The sequence below is a fragment of the Erithacus rubecula genome (genome assembly GCF_903797595.1).
Source record: "Erithacus rubecula genome assembly, chromosome: 6".
Classification (NCBI taxonomy): Eukaryota; Metazoa; Chordata; class Aves; order Passeriformes; family Muscicapidae; genus Erithacus; species Erithacus rubecula.
Window position 1 is genome coordinate 9,187,085 of NC_136688.1, and position 15,600 is coordinate 9,202,684.

The following is a 15,600-nucleotide window of genomic DNA, read 5'->3' on the forward strand; positions in this document are numbered from 1 at the left end:
CGGGCGGGGACTCTCACAGTTCGTCCGGAGACATTATCAACTTTCCATGCCACACCGCGGCCCTTGCATGCAGGCGGCAGAGTGTCATAGAAGGTTTACAAAACGGAATGCCTCCCGTATCTCGTGTAGAAGGGTGCGGGGAGACCAGGAAAAAACCAGGAGAACCACGCAGGAACTGGGGGCGCGGCTGCCTCCCTGGCCCCGCCCCCTCCCCAACAACACGCCTCTTTCCTGGAGCCCCCGCCCCGCCAAGCCACCTCCGGGCCGGCAGGGGGCGCCCCGCGCAGCCACCGCTGTGCGGAAAGAACCGAGCGGCAACGGAGGCGGCCGAGCCAGGGCTGGCGGCGCGGGCGGAGCGGGAGCGATGGCGCAGCAAGTCGAGCAGCTGCGGGCGGACGGCGTGGACAAGGAGGTGCTGCGGGAGGGCACCGGGCCGCTGCCAGACTTCCGCGACGGCACCAAGGTCAGGTCTGCGGGGGGACGGGCGGGGTGGGGGGATGTGGGAAGCGGAACGCGGCGGGGGAGGCGCGCATGCGCGCTCCCCTCCCCCACTTGTGCGTCACCACGGTGACGCCGTAGGCCCCTCCTGCCCGTTCAGGCCACTTTCCACTACCGGACTCTGCGGTGTGGCGATGAGGAGACGCCGGTGGACGATAGCAGGGCGCGGGGGAAACCCATGGAGCTCATCGCCGGGAAAAAGTTCAATGCTGCCCGTGTGGGAAGCGGCGCTGCGAACCATGCGGCCCGGCGAGCGTGCGCGCTTCCGCTGCGATACCAAGGTGGGCGGGACCAGCGCCGTCCGAGGGCGTGGCTTGTGGTTAGGGGGCGTGGTATGTTTGGGTGGGCGGTGACGTCATGCTGGGGGCGGTGGCGGCCCGGAGCATCCTGATATTCTGCCCCCTCCTTCCCAAATTCCCCCTCCCTTCTCTCCCGCAGCATGTGGTGCTTTACCCGCTAGTGTCCAAGAGCCTGCGGAACATCGCAGCGGGGAAGGACCCTCTGGAGGGGCAGCGGCACTGCTGCAGCATCGCCCAGATGCACGAGCACTACTCCCTGGGATACCCCGACCTCGACGAGCTCCAGAAAAACCCCCAGCCCCTCATCTTCGACATCGAGGTGCTGAAGGTGAGGTGCCAGCATGGGGAGCTCGGGAATGGAGTGTCCAAAAAGGCACACAGATGTGGGATGTGGTTTTAGTACTGGCCTTGGCAGTGCAGGACTCGATCCTAGAGCTCTTCTCCAACCTAAACAATTCCATGATCCTGTTCTCTGATTCCATGATGGGGTGCTGGCAGGTGGAGCCACCCGGCTCCTACCAGCAGGACCCATGGGCCATGACAGATGAGGAGAAGCTCCAGGCCGTGCCCCAGATCCACAAGGAAGGCAACGAGCTGTACCGGCAGGGCAAAGTGCCTGAGGCGGCTGCCAAATACTACGACGCCATCGCCTGTCTCAAGAACCTGCAGATGAAGGTGGGTGTCCCCAGATGCACACAGGCATACCCAGGAATACAAGGCTTAAGAGCTGCCCCTTACTCTCCCTGCTCTGTCTGCCACAGGAGCAGCCAGGCTCTCCAGACTGGATCGAGCTCGACCAGAAGATCACACCCTTGCTCTTAAACTACTGCCAATGCAAGCTGCAGTGTGAGGAGTACTACGAGGTGCTGGATCACTGCTCCTCCATCCTCAACAAGTACGAGGGTAAGGAGCCATGAGCCATCCCAGGTGGCTGTGGTGGGTAGCAGGAGACCCCCCATGCTCTGCTGACCCCGGCTCTCTCCCCACAGACAATGTCAAGGCCTACTTCAAGCGGGGCAAGGCCCACGCAGCCGTGTGGAACGTGGCTGAGGCGCAGGCCGACTTTGCCAAAGTCCTGGCACTCGACCCCTCGCTGCGGCCCGTGGTCTCCAAGGAGCTGCGGAGCCTGGAAGCGCGGCTGCGGGAGAAGGACGCTGAAGACAAGATCCGCTTCAAGGGCATCTTCTCCCAGTAGAGTCCGTGGCAGCAAGGGAGAGCCCAGCGCTCTCAGGACAGGTTCTCTTAGATATTCCACATGTGGAATGGTCATGGATGTTTATTAATGTTTAATACAGATTTTACTTATTTGAAGTCAGTGGAAATGGCCCCGGAGCTAGCCACGGCCTGGGGACACAGCCAGGCACTTAGATGGCAGCATAAAGCATCAGAGCACACGGCTGAAGCTCTTTGGTGGGCTCTAGATTCTGGTTGTTGTCATGCCAGGGATGGGTGGGTGACAAGAGCCCGCTGCTCCCTGCCAACTTTTATCACTTATTTGGTGTTTTTATACTTTATGATGGCCATGGAGGGGCAGCGCTGAGCCTCAGCCCCAGCTCCAAACTGTTCATGCCTGTTCTCTTCTGTGCCATGCCACTGTCACTTCTCCAGGCTGCTGCTATCATCCCAAACCAGTGTCTCCTCTTGTCATGTCAGTGTCAGGAATATTTTATATAGAATAACAGCTTGTTCCTGCTATCTCTATAAACCTCTGGTCATGCTATGCCAAGATAAACTCAAGTAAAACCAGTCACTACCCCTGGTCACTACAAAAATTTGCTGCTAGAGGTAAATGAAGGGAAAACAAGTTGGAGAGGGGGAGGGTATCAGCACTGGCACAGCCCACAGACTCCAGTCTGTCTTAAATTGCCTGTGACCCAGCTGCTGTGCTCCACAGCCATCTCTTTGTGGGACATGGTGTCCCTGGAAGCTCCCCAGTGCTTTCCTAGTGGGTGGGAATGCTGGCTGCCACAGGCACAGAGCAGACTCATGGGTGCTGGCACCTTGTCATAACATCTCTTTATTCAACACTGAAACAAAAGGGGGGAACAGAGGAACCACTCTGAAACCCCAACCAAGCCCTGCCCCATGACACCGGACGGAAATAAATAGGTGGGGAGGTGCCACTTGCTCTGGGGCACAGCCACAGCCCCCAGTTCTGCACAGGGATGATGACCCTAGGGTGCAGACTGCAGACCCCACTGGGCACTGCCCAACAGCCCCAAAGGACCACAGGGGATGGGGCTGGGGGCAGCAGGGAGGACTCAGGGTGGCTTAGCCCTGAGGGGATCACTCTGGTTCTCTGGGGGGCTCTCCCAGAGCCATCTCCCAGCACCCTCATCTTCCTATGGCCTCGTGGCCCAGCACCAGCTCTGTCCCCAGGTGCTCCTTGCTGGGAAATCAGGGATGTGGCAGAGGGGGGACATGGCTGTGCCACCCTCACTCCTCACCCTCCAGCTTGAGGCTGACGCTGCGGGGCTTGGCCCGGGACAAGCCCGGGGGTGCTGAGGGGGGCCCCCCATCCCGCTCTGCCTGGCTGGAGCCCCGGGAGCGCAGGAGCTGGCTCTGCTTCCGCAGGAAGTCGACAGGTGCCGGGCAGCCATAGGTGCCTTTGCCCAGCACAGGTCGTGGGGGGCCCTTGGGGGAGTGAGCGAGGGCTGCAGCTTCCAACTGTGCCAGATGGGCAACATAACCATCGGAGAGGAACTGCACGACATACAGACAGCCTGAGCCCGTGGCCACAGCCAGCTGGTGGATCATCCCCTGCATCCCCAGTCTGCCACCACCATACCTGGCACTGGTTTTGGAACTTCTTGACGGCCCGTCCCACGATGTAGATGTGCGCTGGCGCGAGTCCCAGTGAGCTGTAGACGGAGACATCCTTGGTGGAGCCATAGCCGGCGACTATGGAGATCTCTGCCTGCCCAGGGACAAGAGCATTAGGGCAGAGAACAACCCTTCCCACAGCGACAGCCACCCCCAGGGGCTGGGACACCCTCATGTGAAGAGGGATGGCTGAGAGCTGCCCTGAAAAGCTTCCAGCTCTGCCATGGCAGTGCAGTCCAGCTCCCAGCATCTCTACCAGGACACAGAGCACAGGATTCAGCAGAGCCCACACCACCCCACCAGCAGCATCCCCATCCCCACCTCGGTGCGCAGGCTCTGCAGGAAGGCGGCTTTCTGGCGCAGCGGGTCGTGGGTGAGCCCGTCGCAGAAGGAGACGGCGCCATGGGGGAAGTTGTGCTGGGAGAGCCAGGCCACCACACGGTGCTTCTGCATGTCAGGGCGCCCCGTCACATAAATGATCATGTACCCTGAGTCCTGCCAGTGCCTAGGAGGGAACATGGGTGACTGCCAGGAGCCTGTGTGGAGACAGTCCTGCTATGGGAAGCTGGGATGTCCCAATACAGCATGTGTGGGTGCTGCCTCCAAAACCCCCCTGCTCCCAGGGATTTTATCAAGGATAAGACACAGCAGAGCTATGGAGACAACATCCACACTTGGAGAGGATTATTTTCCACAATAGGGCATCAGCATAGAGATAATGTGCTAGAGGCAAGGCAGTGATGGAATACCCTCTCCCATTTCCCTGCTCTGACACCCCCCCAACTGAGTTGTCACATCATGAAAGATGGGGAGACTGACTCCCTGATTGAAGGGCACCCACCTTACAACATCCACAGCCCCTGCCCGCACTTTAGGGTCACTGCCCATGATGGAGACACTTGCAGTGAAAGAGCCGTCGATGCTGAACACAACGGACTCGGTGCCACGGGCCACCACGGTCAGGTACGCCTCAGCGTAGCTGTGGTCCCCTCTGTAAAGGCAGAGCTGGTGGCTCAGGTGGTGCCCAGGGCAGCAGGTGTAGCTCTGCCAAAAGGACTGGTGGAGAAACTGAGGCAACACCTCACCTGACCACCATGCGCACAGGGTAGATCCCGATGGCCAGAGCCTTGTCTGGAGGGATGGTGAAGGTCAGGCGCCCGCTGCCACTCGTCACCTCAGTGCCATAGTACAGCCACTTCCCCGACAGCGGCTGCGTCATGATGTAGATGTCCACCTGAGAGGGAAATGGGCTGGGCACCGGCTGAACCCCAACATCCTGCTGTGTCCCCACCAGCAAGTCCTTACAACCTTCTCCTGCCATCCCTCACAGGGTCCTGTTAACCACATCCTTCTCCTGTTGTGGGTGACACCAGCCCCATGCCTGGTCCTGGACACCCCACCCTGTTTGAGGTGTCCTGGTGGCCCCGAGCCCAGTAATACCTTCTCCCCAGTCAGTGTCACCACATCCAGGGGTCCGTACATGAAGCGCCCGCTGAGGACCTGTGCTTTGCCCTCGCACACGATCACATCGCAGGCGCGGTGGTTGGCCGTCACATTCTGCGGGCACACAGAGTGTTCAGCAGCTCCTGGGGGAGCTCCTGAGGTGCCACTAGGACACCACTGGACTGTGGGATTTTACCCCAGGATGCCCCGGGTGGCTCCCATTGGCCATATACCCGAATCTTCACGTGGGTGCGCTTGCGCTGCCACTTTTCCCGAGGGATGGCGGGGCTGTAGATGGAGCTCTCCTCGCTCTCTGCAGGCTGCGGCCCCTCTTTCTCCATCACCTGCCAGCAGCACGGTGCCAGCTCAGCCTCTGATGGCCCTGGCTCGCCACACACCCCACCATGCCCACCATACCTGGCGCAGGATGAAGGCCACCACGTCTGAGGATTCCCAGTAGCTGGCATGGAAGAGGTGGGGCAGGGTGATGGTGGGGAAGGCAGTCAGGGCATCAGGGCAGTACAGAGAGTAGTCGATGCGCTTCGGGCCCCACCAGCGCTCCAGGACTGCGGGGAAAGCTGGAATTAAGCTTTTTCCAAACCTCATCCCCTCTTGTGCAGCCTAGGGGGCCTGCATGGGATGGGGTGGCTGGTGATGACACTTACTCTTCACAACCTCGCTAGTACTGGCGGGAGTGGGCAGCTCTGTTGGCTCACTGCCCTTCCAAAAGCCCCCAAAGCTGCCAGTGGGGGTAGGGGGAGCAGCCACATCCACTTTGGGCAGGAACAGGGTAGAGTGTGTCTGCAGGGCCTCCGCTGAAGAGAGAGCTGGGTAAGCACACCCAAAGCACCTGGGGACACCCCTCCAGTAGAGCCCCAGAGCAGTGGGAAGGGCTGCACATCCCTCCCCCCACAACCAACCAGGATGTGGGTGCTCTGAGTACCCTGATGTGGCCTCAGGGTGCCTGGTACCAGCCTGCTCACCCAACAGGGATGAGGTGCCATCACCCAGGGGATACTTCTGATATCGGGGCACGCTGAGCGGGGGCACAGCATGGAAGGCCTTGGCCAGGAGGGGCTCCAGGCGGGAGGCGCAGGGATCAGCGGCGTGGAAGAGGTTGTAGATCTGCTCACAGGCAGGACGCAGCTGGGCCACTGCAGCACAGAGCGAGGTCAGGGGTGCCCACAAGGGCTGGGAAGAACCAGGAGCAAAACACCCAGGAGGGATAAAGCAGGACACAGCAAGAGGAAAGGCTGGAGAGGGTAATTTGGAGCACCTGGGATAGGCTGAGGCTGGCACAGAGCAGGGACACTGAGCCACCCACAAACACCCACACAGCCAGGGCTGGACATGCAAGGGGCTCAAACCCAAGCAGGGCTCTCTGGGGTGGTCCTGGGGAGCTCAGGCTTATTTGGGTGAGCACGACCCAGGGACTTGAGCCCTGCAGGGTGGGTCAGGGGCTGGCACGGCGGCAGGCAGAGATCCTCACCATCCAGAGCAGGCATGACGGTCTTGCGCAGTGCGAGCACCAGCCCCAGCGGGGAACCGAAGAGGAAGAAGCCGGATACCTTAAATTCGAGGCGGGTGCTGGCACCCTCCGCCCCATCCAGCACCACGGCGCTGCTCCGGGGTGCCTCTGCCTCCAGCAGGGCCTCACTGGCCTGCAGGCTGGGACAGTAGAGACAGTGGGCATGGGAAGGGACGGCAACACCATGCTCCCACCATCCTGAAGGCAAAGCTGTGCCTGGTGTGGCCCCGTTATCCCAAAGGAATTCCAACAAGATCCCCCTGGGGCAGGTAGCCTCCATGAAATGCTCCTTAACAGCCTGAAGCATATGGGAATTGCACCCTTTCCATAAAGCACAAGGTAGCAGACCATCCCCACCTTGGGCTCACCTGCACGTGGAGCTCTGCTGATGGCTGTCCCCCTGTGTCCCTAGGGGCTCAGGGCTGGCCTGGCCCAATACTGGCACTCCTGTCCCATCAGCCAGTGGGTCTGGGCCACCACACTGTTCTGGGGAGACAGGCTCCATGCTCTGCAGGGAGAGTCAGCAAACACCCAGACCCCATGTAGCCCCCAGTGCACCCCCAAACCCTCCCCAAGGGGTGCAGGCATGCAAGGCACTCACCAGGCTGCCACGGCGGCTGCTGCTCCGGCTGCCCCCTGAGCCCACCCGGCTCTGGCACAGTGCATCAAATCCTAGGATGCCACCCACGCAGTCCCCAAGCAGCACCACCTGCAGAGACCACAGATTCAGGTCTCCACATCCCCAAACCCTCTATGCAGGGTCACAGCTGGACCTCAGAGCCAAGTTTCCCCCTGAATTCCACCTCACCTGGCCACAGAAGCCAGTACCCTCTCCAGAGTGCAGGAAGGCTGTGTAGGCCTGGTTGGCACGGGTGATGACGGTGCCCAGGGCGTGCTGGTAGGTGCCTGAGGAGGTGGCCAGCAGTGGGAGCGCTGCCAGCGGAATGTGGTCCTGGCTGCTGGACAGGCTGTCTCTGTCATGGCTGTAGGGGCTGAGCCTACACAGCAAGGGACATGGCAAGGGATGAATAAGACTGTCCTGATGGCGTCATCCCACTGCATGGTACTGGTTTACCCTGCCACACCAGGAGTAATCCCCATCCCATTCATTCCCACCACAAGATATTTGCTCACCCAGGATGCTGCATCTGGAGTTATCTCCATCCCATCTCATCCCATCCCATCCCATCCCATCCCATCCCATCCCATCCCATCCCATCCCATCCCATCCCATCCCATCAGCCTCATTCCACAACAAAACACCTGCGTGCCCTGGGATACCACACCAGGAATTACATGTATCCCATCCCATCTCACCACACAACACTTGCTTGCCCCAAGATGCTGCACCAGGAGTCAACCCCCATCCCCTCCCTAGTCCTTAATGTCCCACCAGAAGTGAAGTCCCCTCTCTAAAGATACCAGCTCCCCAGTCTCCTGCTTTCCCAGTGTGAATCCATACTTGGAGACAAGGGCATAGGCCGCAGCACAGATGGGCGGGCAGGGCACCAGGCGCAGGGCCACATGTCCCAGTGCCTCAGGAAAGTGGACGCGGGTGACAGCATCAAAGGTGGCCGCCAGTGTCTGCACATCCGCCTGCTTGGAGCCTGGCTCGCCCGCTCCCTGATCTAGGATGTTCCCACTGTGCAGGATGAGGAAGAGCGCGTGGATCCGGCACATCTGCTCCGTGCTGTCTGCTGTGCCACTCTGCAAAAGGAGAGCAGTCAAATCGGGGGGCACGGCAGGAGGGCACAGCCCGAGGGAGGGGACACGCACCTCAGGGAAGCTGGATGTTCCCAATCCTTCACCATCCCCCTTGGTGGCGCTGGCTCCGTCCCCTGTGAGCACACAGCCCTGGTGAGGCAGCTGGGGTCTCCAGGTGGGAATCAGGCCCCTCCCAGGCCACCCACCCCAGGATTTGGGGCCAGAGCATCCCCAGTGCTTACCCAGTGCCTCGTCCAGCTCTGCTGGCCGCTCAAGTGTGTCCAAGAAGTCGTTGGAGCTCCACTTGGTCATCTCTTTGGCAAAGACCTCGTCACTGTCAGAGAGATCCTCTGCAGAGGCAGGAGGGAAGAATGGGGTTGGGGGACATCCCTGTGCCTGCACACCCATCCTCACATGCCCTTGCCCCCACCCAGCCTGTTCTGAGAACCAGTACCATGGGCATCGAAAAATTCCTCTTCGGAGCTGTTCTCTGAGTCCCGGGCAATGTTCTGCATCCGCCACTCCGACAGGCTCTGAGGAGACACGCCCCCTGCCACCCACAAGGGGTCAGCACTCACAGCCCCCTGCAGAGACACCCCTGCTCCTGCCCCACAACTTCCCCTTGGTCCTGGACCCAGGCCCCCCAGGGAGATCTGGGGCCATCCCTACGTCACCCAGAGTCCCTCCTTGGGAGACCCGTGACCATCCCTGGGTCACCCAGGGCCCCTTTATGAAACCTGGGACCAGACCTGGCACACCCAGGGCCCCAGACCAGGAGATCCAAGCCAGGCAAAACAGTCTCCTGACCCATCTCCTACAGAGAGCCTCAGCATCCAGGGCATAACCACAGCGGACCTGGTCTCTTACCTCCATGCTGGGAGGAGTAGGAAGACCGGGAAGAAGTGGACCACTGCTTGGCAAAGGTATCATCCGAGGGGGTATCAGTCCCTGCCTGTAGCTCGGCCTCCTCCTGGCTGCCAGGACCATCTGGTTCTGGCTGCCCCTCGGGGCTGATCCCAGCTGTGGGTGGCTCCTCGCCCTCACCACACTTGGCCATCTTCTGTGCCAGCATTCGCGCCGTCTCCTCCTCCAGCTGCCGGATATCCTCCATCGTCAGGTCCGTCCACTCATCCTGCCAGCACCAGGCTTGGCGATGGGCGCGCAGCATCACCTTCCTCAAACCTGGTGGGAAAAGGGGGGAAGAGAGTCCTGTGTGATCCCACAGCTGCCCAAATGACCCTCCAGCAACCCATGGCTCTGAACTCACCCACGTCGTGGATGAACTGCTCGATCTTGGACTGCATCCCCCAGTATCGGAACTCCACCTTGCAGAGCTTGTAGGCACACATGAGGGGCCCGCCGGCTGCTGCTGCCTCCAGCCAGTCATCCCCCAGGGGGCCCCGGCCCGTCTTGGATGAGTGGTAGAGTTTGGGATCCTCCTCAGGCTTGTATTCCCCGGGGGAGATGGGATCACGCACAATGTCAATGGTGTCTGTGAGGGGAACGGCGCTTGTCACCCCACAGTGCTTGGCAAGGGGGCACAGGTAAGAAAACAAGGAAAAAGGGACAAAAATCAGCTCAAATTATTCCCACGAGCCATGCACCCAACACAGCTGGCAGCAAACACTCTCTGTCCTAGAATTCGAAAATCTTGGGAGTTCTGGAATTGTAGAATCCTGGAATGGTTTCGCTTGGAATCATGGATCATCTCATTCCACCCCCTGCCATGAGCAGGAATATCTTCCACTATCCCACCTTGCTCCAAGCCCCATCCAACCTGGCCTTGGACACTTCCAGGGATGAAGCATTCACAGCTACTCTGGGCAACCTATGTTAGAGCCTCACCACTCCCACAGGGAAGAATTTCCTAAAAGAACATATAAAACACCATGGCTGGAACATCACAGACACCCTTGGTGCAGCCTCGTCCCTGTGTGGGACCCCAATCCAGCACCCCAGGGAGCAGCACAAGGAGGGAGGGGCTGGGAGCTCACAGGGAGCTGGGGCTGGCACGTGTTAGCTGGCAGATCTGGCAGCTGCAGTGATCCTGGCCACTCTAGGGGACATGGGGGCTGAGGATGGGGACAGTGCATGGGGCAGCTCAGCACAGCTCCTGCCCCCCCCCCCACCAAAAAGTCCGAGAGACCCCCAAAAACAGGGCACAGTAAACACACCACATGACACAGAAGCCTCAGGAGAGCCTAAGGGGGGGAAAGGGAAAAGAGCCCCACACCGAAACAAAGGTGACCTCTCCCAAAATGAGGGTGAGCTCTCCCCACAAATGAGGATGACCTCCTAAGACCAGAGAGATGCTCCTGAATGACACCCAGAAAAACACTATCCAACAGTTGTTCAGGCTCAATCCAGCATAAAATCTCCTAGAATTTAGCTTTTCCAGCCCTATCTCCAGGTCATGGTCTGGGGGACCCCAGGACATCCCTCTGGCTCCCCATACCATCCCACAGCACTGTCCCCAAGTTCTCAAGCTGTGCCAAGCCATGCATTTATCAGCCCCCCCTTGATGTCCCCAAGGTGCTGTCAGCCTCTCTTCCGCAAGCTTGGGCTGAAAAAAGGGGGAAAAAGAAAACTAGAGATGTCCTGAATCCACAAAAATGATGCAATGCACAGCATAATGCCAAGCATCTTGACTAACAGCAGCAAAGAGCTGGGATAGAACCTGCTGTCCCCAAGCAGCTCCTGGCAGTGTCACTCCCATCACAATCCAATTCCCTTTGCTTTTGCCACTGGGAGAAAGCTGCCAAGGGAGCAGTTATCCCTGCGGATCACCCAGACAGTTTTTTTCCATTGCCCTTTGAAATGTGAGAGGGGTTCAAATCTGTCAGTGCTACATGACACCAGGGCAGAGAAAATCCCAGCAAGATCCTCACTGGGGCTGGTCCCACTTCAACTCTACTCCCTGTGGAAGGCAGCAACCACTGGAGATGCTGAGTGCCCGTGGAATGCCCATGGGACAGGCACTAGGGCAGAAAAACAAGCAGGGGGCACAGGGCCATGCCCTGATGCCATCTGCTTGGCCCTGTTTGCTTCTCGAGGGCAGCAGGGGCAGAATTCCTGCCCCCAGGTCCAAGCCATCGGTATCCCAGCCGGACATCCCCAGAGCCGCGAGAGCCGGGGAGAGAAATAGGTCAGATGAATCATTTCCTCCGAGTGCCTATTTTAGGCCTCCATTTTAAGAGGCAGCACGTCACAATCCACACTCTGGCGCCTGAACTGACCATGTCCACACCATCAGGAAAAGGAACCCAGCAGAGAGGGAAGAATCCCACCCTGAACTTCCAGTCCTGCCCACCAGTCTCCCCAGAAAGGAACCAGAAAGTAAACTGGAGCAAAGCCCCAGAGAGAGGGGAAGCAGGGCAGGGAGTAGGAAAATGGGGACATGCTTTTCCAGCTCTCCCTGCTCCAGCTGATCCAAAACGCCCCACAGGACCCAGGTGTGGGATCTCATGTACACCAAGAGAGACTGAGAAGGCAAATCTATGCCAGAACAAGACTGGGACATGGAAGGAGAGGGAAGTAGGCTGGCTCTAGGAAGGAGAAGCTGCAAACAGAAATAGAGGCAAGGGAAGAGACAGAGGACAAAACTGTCCCTGAAAATATCTTTAATGTGGAACTTAATTCATCAATGCTGAGAGGGAGCAGGCAGGGAGCTCAGAGCAGGGAGCCAGGGGCAGGGAGCTGAGGATCCAGGGAGCTCAGCCCTGAAACATGAGGACCAGCAAGGACAGTGAAGTTGAGCCCCTAAGGCCCCATCACAACCACACACCCATCCTGGAAGCACTACATGAGAATCCCAGCAGCCACAGTGTCCTGCCCAGCTCCCCAGGCCAGCCATACCCACCCAAAATCCTCTGCCTCTTCTCTGCAGCACTCAGGTTGAAGATGTTGGTCTGCTGCCCCGCATCCGGGCGGTAGTAGGTCTCGATCTCAATGGAAAACTTCTCCACAAAGGGACACGTGTACCTGGAGAGGCAGAGGACTGAGCCCAGAGCCATGGCCAGTCCTGCAGCCCTCCCCGCCGCCTTCCAGCTCCCACCTGGTGCGTGTGTAGGGATAAGCGTTCCAGGACTCCTCCTCCACCTGGAGCGCGGCTTTGGGGAGCAGCGCCCGGAACCAGCTGGGGATGTGGGAGCCGACGTGGTAGATCTTGTGGGTGTACTGGCCGCTGCCGCCGGGGCCATCGCTGTAGGGACGGTTGGCCAGGATCTCCACGCCACTGCCCTCGCCGCTCGACTCCTCCCGGCTCTTCTTCTGCACAGAGGCGACGGCTCAGAGCGGCCCCTCTAAGCCCCAAGATCCCCATGGGTGCCCAGGGTCCCTGTACACTCCCATCCCCATGTGCTGGTATCCCCCAGCCCCACACCTGCTCACAGGACCCCCTGCTTGGCTCGGTGGTCCCAAACCCACCTGAAGCCTCAGTGATGCCCCTGCAACCTGCCAGTCCCTTGGGATCAGTCTCCCTTGGGATCCCCCACTGTGCCCCTCCAGCACTACAGCTCCCCAGCTCCCCACACTCAGCCCCACAGCCCCTTAGACCCTCCAGCACTCCATGATCAGTCTCAAAGTCCCCTGTGCACCCCCAGGCTCAGCCCCTGCACCCTCCATGCTCCCCCACAGCCTGCTATACCCCACAGGCTACAATTTCCAGCCTCTTTCAGCCCCCTGCACTCCCTCAGTCACAGTTCCCAGATCCCTGCCCCCTCCAGCCCCCCAGCCCTGTGCACCCTTAGTGCCCCATATCCCTCAGGCTCAGCCCACAAACCCCCGACCCGTGCAGACCCCAGGCTCATCCCCCAGATCCCTACATGCCCGAGGCTCCTCCTCAGTCCCGCATCCCCACCTGGATCATGTACAGCTGGGCCACCTGGTACTCCTCCAGGCTCATGGGCAGCAGGATGTGGTACTCCTTGATCAGCATGGCGGCGGCGGGGGCCGGCGGGGGCAGCTCCTGAGGGGGCTTCCGTTACACCGGACCGGGCCGGTTCGGGACAGCTCGGGCCGGTTCGGCACCCTTCAGAACCGCTCGGGGCGTACTCAGCTCAGCCCGGTACCGCTCGGTCCGGGTTCGGCCCGTCTCGGAGCTGCTCCGCCCCCGGGTTCGGCTGAGTCCAGCACCGCTCGGCTCAGGGTTCGGTTCGGTCCGGTACCGCTCGGCTGGGCTCGGTCCCGGTTTCGACCCGCCTCGGCAAAACGCTCGGCTGAGTCCGGTACCGCCCGGCACCTTTCTGCCCCAGGTTCGGCCCGGCCCGGAAAAGCTCGGCCCCGGGTTCGGCGGAGTCCGGTACCGCTCAGCTCCCTGTTCGGTTCAATCCGGTACCGCTCGGCCCCCTTCGGTCCCACGTTCGGCTCAGTCCGGTACCTCTCGGCCCCCCTCGGCCCCGGGTTCGACCCGGCTCGGCCCCACTCGGCTCGGCTCCGTTGCCATGGCAACGCGGCCCGCTCCGCTCCCCCCCGCCCGCCCGCCCGCCCGCCCGGTCCCCGCCGCCCCCCGGCCCCACCGAACCTGCGCCGCTCCGCACCGGCCCCTCGGATCGTGACATCACAGCCCGTTCCCACGGCGACAGCCGTGACGTAGGGAGGTGAGGGGGGGGCCCCCGTGACGTCAGAGAGCGGAAGGCAGCGAGCGCCACTCACGGGCGCTCCGCGTGTACCGGCACCGCCGCCCCCGGAAAAACACCGTGTTTTATTTAAAAAGCCACTTTTTAAAGTGATCAACGAGTAGTTTGACCACTCCTACACCTCTCAGCTCCGGGACACCCACCCAGCGCGGCTCCAAACGCTCCCACGACCCCCACCACCGCCATCGGGACCCACCCCCGCGGGGACACACCGAGGCCAAGTCCCAACATTGTCTTTATTTATAAAAACACGCATTTATAAAGAGCGGAGAGCGCGGGGAGGGGGGGCTCGGGCAGCACGGCGGCCCCCCCGCCCCCACCGGGAGGTCCCGGGCGGTCCCGGGGGGTCCCGGGCGGCAGCTGCCGTTACGTGCGGGCGTTTCGCTCTGTCTCTGCCAGGCACTCCCTGACCAGCGCCCGGGCGTGGATGATCCCTGCGGGGAGAAGCACAGGGACACCTCCGATCACCCTCCAGTCGCTCCCCGCGGGGCTGCGGAGCCTCGGGGGTGCAGCACCGTGGCCGCCCGGTTCCCCTTCCCGCCCCTACCCCGCTTCAGCCGCTCCATGGCGCTCTTGCTGCCGGCGTAGGTGGGCCGGATCTCCTTGCCCATCTCTTCGATGACCGAGAGCAGGTCCGTGTAGGTGCTCTGCGAGCCCTGCGCCCCGGGGGGCTTCATGGCCTGCGGGAACAGCGGCACACGCAGGGACGGAGGGGCTGGGGGCCGCCCCCGCCGCCGCGCCCGGCCCCGCCGGCCCCGGCCCCGCGCCTCACCTGCACGTAGCCCATGGACGGCGGCCCGAAGTCATTGAAGAGCGGCCGGAAAGGGGCGGCGGCGCCAGGGACGGAACCGGAGGGCGACGGGACACTCGTGGCTGCGGGGAACTGAGGGTCACGGCCGCGCTCCCCCTTCCTGGGTACCTCCCTCACCCGGTACCGTCCCCTCCCGGGGTGCCCCCTTCCAGCCCCTCTCCGCTCCCGGTGCCCCCAGTCCCCCGCGGCTACCGCGGGGTTCTCTCACCGGCGGACGGTGCCCCGGGCCCCGGCGGGGCGGGGCTGGCGCTGGCGGCTCCGGGGGTAGCGGGGGCGGGAGCGATGGGCTTGTAGGACATCCCCGACGGCCGCCCGCCGCTCCCGGATCCCTGGAGCCCCGCGGCGGGGGTCGGCGTGCGGCCCCCGCGCTCGCCCCGCCGGTTGTATCGCCGGTGCCCGCCTCTCTTCAGCTCAGCTCGGCCCCGCTCGGCCCGGCGGGAAGCCGGGAACCGGAGCGGAGCGCGGCGGCCCCGGTTCCCGGTAGCGCTGCGCGGCCCCGGCCTGACCCGGGCTTCTCCCCCCTCCGCCGCCGCCGGCGCTCGCGGTGATGACGCAGGCGCGTCACGAGCGCGACGTCATTACGCCGCCGCGCGCCCGCCGGCCGGTCACCGTGGAGACACGCGGCGTCGGCCACGCCCCCTCCGTGACGCCTCGAACACGTGATTGCTACGTAGACCACGCCCCCTCACTCAGCAAGGGGGGCCCTCAGGGTCACATGACCGGCCGGCTCCACCGCCGCGGGGGGGGGGGCACCGGGACCGGCACCATCGGCATCGCCGCCCCCCCGCCGCCAATGCACCCCGTGTCACCCACCACCCCGGCTCTCTGCGGGGTGAACCCCAGCACGGACTTTGGGGG

General features: G+C 61.9%; 3 protein-coding genes across 5 annotated transcripts; 1 reads left to right on the plus strand and 2 right to left on the minus strand.

Moving 5' to 3' along the window:
• The first annotated feature begins 598 nt into the window (after positions 1 to 598).
• AIP (AHR interacting HSP90 co-chaperone) lies at positions 599 to 2,551 on the plus strand. Its single transcript, XM_079307941.1, is given in 6 exon segments — positions 599 to 706; positions 708 to 779; positions 937 to 1,125; positions 1,296 to 1,472; positions 1,559 to 1,700; positions 1,787 to 2,551. Coding segments are annotated over 6 exon segments (816 nt in total). The 5' UTR covers positions 599 to 676; the 3' UTR covers positions 1,993 to 2,551.
• Positions 2,552 to 2,796: 245 nt separating this feature from the next.
• PITPNM1 (phosphatidylinositol transfer protein membrane associated 1) lies at positions 2,797 to 13,886 on the minus strand. Of its 3 annotated transcripts, XM_079307939.1 has the most exons (24): positions 13,817 to 13,886; positions 13,154 to 13,261; positions 12,350 to 12,564; positions 12,155 to 12,276; positions 9,563 to 9,787; positions 9,163 to 9,477; positions 8,750 to 8,845; positions 8,538 to 8,645; positions 8,368 to 8,429; positions 8,054 to 8,298; positions 7,400 to 7,589; positions 7,193 to 7,300; positions 6,960 to 7,099; positions 6,553 to 6,731; positions 6,047 to 6,217; positions 5,729 to 5,878; positions 5,481 to 5,629; positions 5,297 to 5,407; positions 5,061 to 5,177; positions 4,706 to 4,854; positions 4,462 to 4,611; positions 3,942 to 4,125; positions 3,586 to 3,714; positions 2,797 to 3,500 (listed from the first exon to the last, which is right to left on the minus strand). In XM_079307939.1, exons 2-24 carry the CDS (start codon positions 13,229 to 13,231, stop codon positions 3,234 to 3,236), a joined length of 3,660 nt encoding a protein of 1,219 aa, XP_079164065.1. In that variant the 5' UTR covers positions 13,232 to 13,261; positions 13,817 to 13,886; the 3' UTR covers positions 2,797 to 3,233. The 3 variants fall into 3 exon arrangements, with proteins under 3 accessions (XP_079164065.1, XP_079164064.1, XP_079164066.1); XM_079307938.1 differs by lacking the exon at positions 13,817 to 13,886 and having other exon boundaries at positions 13,154 to 13,713; XM_079307940.1 differs by lacking the exons at positions 5,061 to 5,177; positions 13,817 to 13,886 and having other exon boundaries at positions 13,154 to 13,693.
• Positions 13,887 to 14,147: 261 nt separating this feature from the next.
• Positions 14,148 to 15,183, minus strand: CDK2AP2 (cyclin dependent kinase 2 associated protein 2). The gene is made up of 4 exons (XM_079307942.1): positions 14,951 to 15,183; positions 14,704 to 14,804; positions 14,479 to 14,611; positions 14,148 to 14,365 (listed from the first exon to the last, which is right to left on the minus strand). Exons 1-4 carry the CDS (start codon positions 15,039 to 15,041, stop codon positions 14,298 to 14,300), a joined length of 393 nt encoding a protein of 130 aa, XP_079164068.1. The 5' UTR covers positions 15,042 to 15,183; the 3' UTR covers positions 14,148 to 14,297.
• Positions 15,184 to 15,600: the final 417 nt, after the last annotated feature.

Excerpts from the sequence above, each read along its gene's own strand:
- PITPNM1 (XM_079307939.1), bottom strand. The coding sequence starts at position 13,231 with ATGCTGATCAAGGAGTACCACATCCTGCTGCCCATGAGCCTGGAGGAG. Across the intron at positions 4,612-4,705 it reads CCTGTGCGCATGGTGGTCAG|AGGGGACCACAGCTACGCTG; the intron begins GTGAGGTGTTGC and ends CTGCCTTTACAG. Across the intron at positions 4,126-4,461 it reads GGGGCTGTGGATGTTGTAAG|GCACTGGCAGGACTCAGGGT; the intron begins GTGGGTGCCCTT and ends GTTCCCTCCTAG.
- CDK2AP2 (XM_079307942.1), bottom strand. The coding sequence starts at position 15,041 with ATGTCCTACAAGCCCATCGCTCCCGCCCCCGCTACCCCCGGAGCCGCC. Across the intron at positions 14,805-14,950 it reads GCCCGGGGCACCGTCCGCCG|CCACGAGTGTCCCGTCGCCC; the intron begins GTGAGAGAACCC and ends AGTTCCCCGCAG. Across the intron at positions 14,612-14,703 it reads CGTCCATGGGCTACGTGCAG|GCCATGAAGCCCCCCGGGGC; the intron begins GTGAGGCGCGGG and ends CTGTTCCCGCAG.